This window comes from Belonocnema kinseyi, chromosome 4, assembly GCF_010883055.1.
Source record: "Belonocnema kinseyi isolate 2016_QV_RU_SX_M_011 chromosome 4, B_treatae_v1, whole genome shotgun sequence".
Taxonomy (NCBI): domain Eukaryota; kingdom Metazoa; phylum Arthropoda; class Insecta; order Hymenoptera; family Cynipidae; genus Belonocnema; species Belonocnema kinseyi.
This window is the reverse complement of record NC_046660.1, coordinates 73,714,819-73,722,365: the sequence shown is the minus strand read 5'-3', so window position 1 is coordinate 73,722,365 and position 7,547 is coordinate 73,714,819. Positions and strand designations below refer to the sequence as shown.

General features: G+C 28.0%; 1 protein-coding gene across 1 annotated transcript in view; it reads left to right on the top strand.

The window, feature by feature from the left end:
- The first annotated feature begins 1,954 nt into the window (after positions 1 to 1,954).
- The window catches only part of LOC117171286 (apolipoprotein D), a 25,878-nt gene continuing 20,285 nt past the window's right edge, over positions 1,955 to 7,547 (top strand). The window contains exon 1 of the mRNA XM_033358435.1: positions 1,955 to 2,214. Within this exon, the coding sequence (XP_033214326.1) occupies positions 2,068 to 2,214 (147 nt within the window). The 5' untranslated portion in view covers positions 1,955 to 2,067. The remainder of the gene's footprint in view (positions 2,215 to 7,547) is intronic.

Below are 7,547 nucleotides of genomic sequence, written 5' to 3'. Positions count from 1 at the left end.
AGGTAGAAAATTTAACTATTTGGCTGAAAATCCAACTATTGTGAACAAAGTTTAACTGTTATTAAAAATTCGTCTTTTTGGATAGAAATTTCGTCCTTTTGGAATGGAAATTCATTTTCTTTGGCAGAGAATTTCTGGTTTGAAAATTCATCGTTTGAACTCAAAAGTTTTAAATTTTGGATAAATATTTTTTTTCTTCATTAAAAGAAATTTTTTTTTTGTTGAAGATTCAAGTATTTTGTTGAAATCTCTTCTTTGTTTCAATTCAACTCTTTCTGATTTAGAATTCAAATCTTCCCTTGGTTGAAGTATCAACTATTATATTATTAGTTGTGAGTTAATCATTTTTGGTAAAAAATTCGCAACTACTTTATTAAAAATTTAACTACTCTTCTAATTAATTAAAAAACAGTCAGATTTTACCAAACACTCTCCCCCACATCGTCTTAGGGCCAAGAACTTCATTTTCAAAAATCCCTTTTCTTTCCTTAACTAATTTTTCATTTTCCTCAATCATTAAAATTCAAATACCAGCATTTTAATCTTGTCTCATATTTTTAATATGTAATCTTTTATAAACGGAATAAAACTGTATTTCATGTGCAAATGTCAAATTTTCAAATTTATTAACTTATTTTAAGCAAAAAAATTTCTTTTCTATTATAAGAGATGACCAAAAAGACAAATTCTCAACAAATGAAGAGTTTTTACTCAAGAAAGAAATAAAAGTTTATCTAAATTGTTGAACCTTTAAGCCAAAAGGCGATTTTTCTCTACAAAAATTGAGTTTTCAAATAAAAATATGATTTTTTAGCAAAAAATTAATTTTCCACGAAACTGATGCATTTTCACCAACAACCCCAAAATAAGAATTTTAAACAATAAATAAATTTATTGCTAAATATTCGAATTTTCAACCAAAAAGTATGACTTTTTAACAAGAAGTTTACATTTTCAACCCAGCAGTTGCATTTTCGTCCAAGAAAAATGAAAATTTTACTCAAACAGGTGAATTTTTAAATAAAAAAGACAAATTAAAAAATACAGTTGAATATACATTAGAAAATACTTAAATTGACTTTTCAACACAAAAATAGGAATTTTCAACAAAAAGTAAATTTTCTAGCAAATAGTTTAATTTTCAGCAGAACAGTTGCATTTAAAAAAAAGCGATATTCATACGGAAAAAATGAATTTTTAAATAAAAAAGAAAAATTTCCAGAAAGAATGTTTTATATCCAAGAAAGATTTGTGTTGACTTACCAGCAACAATATAAGAATTGTAAACAAAAGATTAATGTTCTACGAAAAGAGCTGAATTTTTAACCTAGAAAGATGCATTTTTAAGAAAGAAGATTAATCCGCAACAAAAAAGGATGTCTTTTTCAGAATATTGCTAAATCTTCAACCAAATAATTAAAATTATAACTAAAGAGATCATCTTCAGGAGAAAGTTTTTGCGAATTTGTAAGAATTAAGTACATGATTGGAGGACCCCCTCCCGTAACGAATCGTAACAAATTGTCTCGACCCCCCCCCCCCCCTAAACTGTTACGTAATTTAAAAACGTTCCCTTATGTGCCTGATATACAAGTTATCAAATGTTTAATTTAGTACGTTCAATCTTGGAGGGGGGTCCAGCCCTCCACCCCCCTCTGGATTCGCCTTGGTGGTCGGACTCTTTTGAAGGCTAGTTTGTCGCATTGTTATTCGTACAATCGAAATGAGTGTATTCATATTCACTGGTTGGAAACGCTGGTGAAGGTCTGCGGGGGCGTCAGTCAGTTTGTATAAGTTGCTGGCGTGTAGTGTAGAATAGAATAAGTTAACGATTGAAAACGAGTGGAACAACACGAGGAATGAGGAATGCAAAGGGAGGAACCGAAGGAACGGTCACCCCCTCTCGAGTGATGCTTCTTCCTTTTTTAAGTTTGGTCGGCAGTCGGGACTCTGGTCGGGTTCAGTCAGACTTTCAGCTATACTGCTACAGTGTCAGCTATACTGCTATAGGCACTATAGTCAAGTGGCTCGTGCTCGGGATGAGAGTCAAGTGAGCACGCGTCGATTATGACTCGCGGGTTTCAAAAGTTTTCCGATTTTGATATTCTTACGAGTTTATTCATTATCGCGATTGTTATTAGTTATTCAAGTGGCAATGAGGATAATACCAAGTGTCCAACAGTTAGAGCTGCTAGGAACTTTGACGTGTCAGAGGTAAGATAACAATAAATAGTACTTATTTTTTAGTTAATTTTTGTTATTTTTAACGAAAATTTGTTATTGCTCAAAATTTCACTTATTTATTCACTGCTTCTTTAAAGATTCTATATTAGTATTGAGATACCGGATGTAGAAGAAGATGCAGAAGATGCGAATTGCGAACATCTTCAAACCATTATATTTTTAAATGGTTCTGTTTTAAGCTCTTCTAATTGGCAATTATTCTGGGTGGCCCCCGAGTCATAAACCGGGAAATGGGCGGGAACTTTTTTTTGAATGGGAATTTTACAGATTTTTAAAAAAAAAATCTATCCAAACACTTAAAATATCACAAATTGAACATCACATAATACAATTCAATGTAACATGTCAATTATGAAGTCATTTAGTTTACAATGCAAACTGGTGGTTCACGTTTTAACAATTGAACAATTATGTATTTTGCAAAACATTTCTGAATCTGTTTAAAATGGAGCAATTTACGGCTATTTTTATTTTTAAATAATTATTAATTAATAGATTTATAATTGAACGCTCTTATTCAATTTAAAATCCTGTTTAAATATTGCTTCAGTCTACAATATTCCATTTGAAAAATCTTAATTAAAAAAGAAGAATTTTTAAATCTTAACAATATGTGATTGTTAATTTTTAAGATTGAATTATTAAATAATAATATTAATGTTAAATATTAATATAAAATTGTTTACACTAAGCAATTTAAAACTGAATTGTTTAAAATAGAAAGCCTTGAATCATTAACATTTCAGAGTAGTAAATTAAAACTTTGAAATTAAACATTTTTATTATTTCATTTTCTAAATTTTACAACAATTGGACAATTAATAATTTCCAAAGTCTTAAATTTTCAATGATTCAAGTAAAAAGGATTTACGTATGAAAAGTCGTTTTAATTTCACAACTTCAATTTTAAAAGAAATGAAAGAACTTTTGATATTTATTTATTTTTTTAATTAAAATAGGAATTTTTTCGTTTTTTACATTTTTATTTAGTTGAAGTGGGGAAAATTGTGTATTTTTAATATCTTTATTGAATTTTTAAAAAGGAAATTTTGTTGTTCAATATTCTGGATAAGAAGAGGGTCATTTTTTTGGCTTTTAAATTTTAATTTTTTTAAATTTAAAGACCTTTTTTTAAATTCTTATGGAGTTGGAAAGGAGGAAATTTGGATTTTCAAGTTTTTTTAAATAAGAAGAGGAATATCTTTTTATTTTAAAGATTTTTATCGATTTTGGAGGGAGACAGTTCTAGTGTATAGGTCTTTTTATATTTAAAGAGGCATCTCTTAAGTTTAAGTCTACGAAAAGGAATTATGGTATTTTTTCTGAATTATAAACGGAAAATGTTTTTTGTTTTTAAGATCTTCCTCGATTTGGAAAGGAGGATATTTTTCTTTTCATTTTTTCTAAATTGGAAGAATATTTTTTATTTTTATAATTTTTATCGAGTTGAGAGAGAGGAAAAATTTTTTTTCAAGTTTTTTAAAAATATCAAAGGTTCTTTTTTTCCTTTGAACATTTTTATTAAAATAAAGAGGAAATAATTGTGTTTCATAAGTTATTCTACCATGGAAGAGGAGGAAAGCATTTTATTTGCCATTTTTACAGAATTGAAAGAAAGGCCATGTTTAATTTTTCATACTATCGATTGAAATTGAGGATTGGATTTAAGTTAGTGTATTTGTAAATGATAGAATAGGTTTATATTTTTTAACCAGATTTTTTTAGAACTTTCTCATTTGTAAAGCTTAAACTTAATTTAATATTGTTGAATTGAAATATTGCAACTTCGAATTAAAATTTGTTGAATTGAAATTTTTTTAACGTTTTAAAAGTTAACATTTTTAAATATCTATAACCGTGACAAATTTTTGTAAACCGAGAAATGACCCGTAATATTTTTATTTGGTTAAAACGGCCGCCCTTTTATTTTAAAATGAATGCATAACAACTTTAAAATAGTTGACTATAAAAGTTTAATTTAGAACTTTAAACTTGTATATATTTTTAATCTCTATAACTGTTTAATTCTTATAGTTTGAAAGTCTAAAATTATCAAGTCTAAAAAGCTTTTTGAATTTTTGAATATCGACGACTTTAAAATTAAATATTTTAACTGTAATTGTCCTGATTGTTTGCAACTGCTTTTCTTTTAATATTTTTTGTTCCTTTCATTATAAATTATTTTAATAAGAAGTAGCAAAAACTATGTTTGTGGTTTTATGTTTTAAAAACTAATATATTTTAGAAGATACTTCGAAATGATTGATCACTTTAGGTAACATTTTCAGCAGGTATAAGTTCCAAATTGTTTTTTAATGACCCTTGAATGTTTTCGGACCTTGCTGATTCATACCTGGAAAAAATTTATCTATAGGGATTATCAAAACACTAAAAGGCTCTTTAACTAGAATAGAGAATTATCTGGTATTATTCACATTTCTTTTTGTAATTTAATCTTTATTTTTAACTTAAAAATAACAAATTCTTTTTCTTTGAAGATTATTTTTCTTTACTATTGTATCATAAATCAGTCTCATATAATGAATGAATAGTACTCTGCTACTAAATATACTTTTGGACCAGATGTGAAGTGTTTTACCCCCCCCCCCCCTCCTTTACTTCTGATCGACAGCTTTCGATGTTCCCTCTTGAGCACTTGTCAAACTATTCTTGATCTGCACATGTTACCGGCATGTTAGTTAATCGTAAAGAAGACTGGTAAAATGCATCTATTATGTAAACACTTTCACTCAGGCTAATCTATTTCATTTTTTATTACAATCATCTAAATTCGTGTATCTGTTTTACTGAAAAACATTTTCACTTCTATTTTTTCTATTGTGTTGAAAATTCGTCTTTGTGGTTAAAAAATGCATCTCTTTTGGTGAAATATATAATCGTTTTAGTTCAGATGAACCTGGTCAGTTGAAAACTAATATCTTTCGTTTAAGGATTGAAATATTTGATTAAATATTCATATTTTTTGGATGAATCCAACTATTTAAAATTTTTTTTCGAATATATTTATCCGTGTAAATATCAACTATTAGATTTTTCATTAGGAATTAATCTTTTATTGGTTGGAAATTCAACTAATTGCTTCAAAGTTGAAATATTCTGCAGACAATTCTTTCTATTGTTGGTACAAGATTCATCATATTATTGTTAGTTGAAAATTCATTACGCTTGTTGAAAATAAACTTATTTGTTGGAAATTCGTATATTTCGGTTGAAGGTTCAACTGTTTGGCAGAAAATGCGTCTTTTCCAAAATTTAACTGTTTATGATTTAATATCCCATTTTTTCTTCATAATTAATATTTCCAATTAAAAAATAAATTTTGATAGGAAATTGGACTATTTGTTTCAAAATCAACTTTTTTGTTGATAATTCTATTATGGGTTAAGAATTCAACTGTTTTGTAGAAAAGTCGTGTTTTGACTTTAATAATTCACCTTTGTAGGTTAAAAATACAATTATTAACTTAAAAGTTCAACTTTTTATTCAAAATTCCCATTGTCAAATGAATACAATTTTTTTATTTATAATTATATGTTTGTTTGTTAAAATATCAACTACTGCATTTTTCTTTGTCAATTATTTTTTTTTTTTAATTTAACTACTTAGTTCAAAGTTAAAATACTTTGTCAAACATTTTTTTTGTCATAGATTCATTATTTAAGTGTAAAACTCACCTCTTTGGTGGAAAATTGGTATTTGCTCGTAAAAAACTAATCTTTTTTGTAGCCATGGCTAAAAAATATAACCAATGAAGAAATTTCATTTTTTTTATGCTATGCTAAAAACTTTAACTTTAATTCGATATTTTTTTCGCGATAGTTCAAATTAAACATCTTGAAATGTATATGAGAATAATAATAGTATTATTTTTTAGAGCACTATGCTGGAATCTTTTCTTTGAGCTCGATTTTCTTCGAAGGTGGATCAAATTAAAGGATTTGTAATATAGATCTGCATTAAAGAATAAAATGTGATGTGTTATGATTTTTTTTTGTTATCAAAGTTTTAAAAACATAAAATAAATGAGGAAATTTTGTTTTTAGATCACCACGCTGATATTTTGTTCTTTTAGTTCTATAGTCTTTGACGGTGGCTAAAGTGGAAGCCGTTTTTATGTAGATGTTTACTAAAAATTAAAACTTTAAATTTCATGGCAAAATGCTGCTGTTACCAGAGGCTGAAAATTAATTAAAGCTTAGGAAAGTTAGTTTTTTGGACCATGCAGGAATCTTTTCTTTTAGATCGATTGTCTTCAAAAATGGCTCAAATTGAAAGTTTTCGCATGTAGATGTGAATTCACGAATATAATTGTATATTTTATAGTGATTCCTTCCTAATTTTTTTTTATTGTTTGTTGTTTTTGCATGGAAACAATGTTTTTAGAAGTAAAATGCTATATGATGAGCCAATAACTAAGACTATTCGACACTAGAAAAAATTGAGACACATATATTTTTATTGCTTAAGATCTCCTCTTTCCGACGGTGCCAATGAAATTCCTCAAAAAATTTATTTATTATCCCAAAATGCAGTTTAAACAAAAAAAACGTGACTTTCGTGCCTATTTTTTTGTGAACCATTTTCCAAAGCTTTTTGAGTCTGTAATTAACCTGGAATCTCACTAACGGGTGGAATAAATGTCTAAACTTTGAGAATCCGTGGTTCAAAGATCGATTTTTCGTTTTAGTATTTTCAAAATGGCGTCTTAATTGCAAAATTTGTGTGAAAACATTTATGAATTTTTTTACAATAAACGATGCGCTTTTCAGAAAAATCATCAGAAATAAAAAGTTCTTGTAATCAGCCAAGGAATACGCCTGAATTTTTTCGAAGCGTTTTGAGCAAAATTTTGGATTTTGCATATGAACAATTTTTGCAAAATTTAAAATTTTGCTCAAAACGCTCCGGAAAAATTCAGGCGTATTCCTCGGCTGATTACAAGAACTTTTTATTCTTGACAAATTTTCCGAAAAGCGCATAGTTTTTCAATAAAAATTTCCAACGACTCCGTAACCTTTATTGCACTCTGACATCAAACCACACCTTCACCGCATTGTCATCCTAAGAATTTTCGAGTACACTCAGCAAAAAAAATGCCAAAGCGGAAAGCCTCAAAAATTGCAACAAACTCCGAATCGGAATGGGATTCCGATGAAAATGATGAACGTATCATCATACCGAATCCAGATTACTCTGGCTCTGATGGAGATGATTCATCAGATGACGAGAATTCGTGATCGGAATTTCCCAGACCGAATGTATCATATAGATCTGTTTTCCAT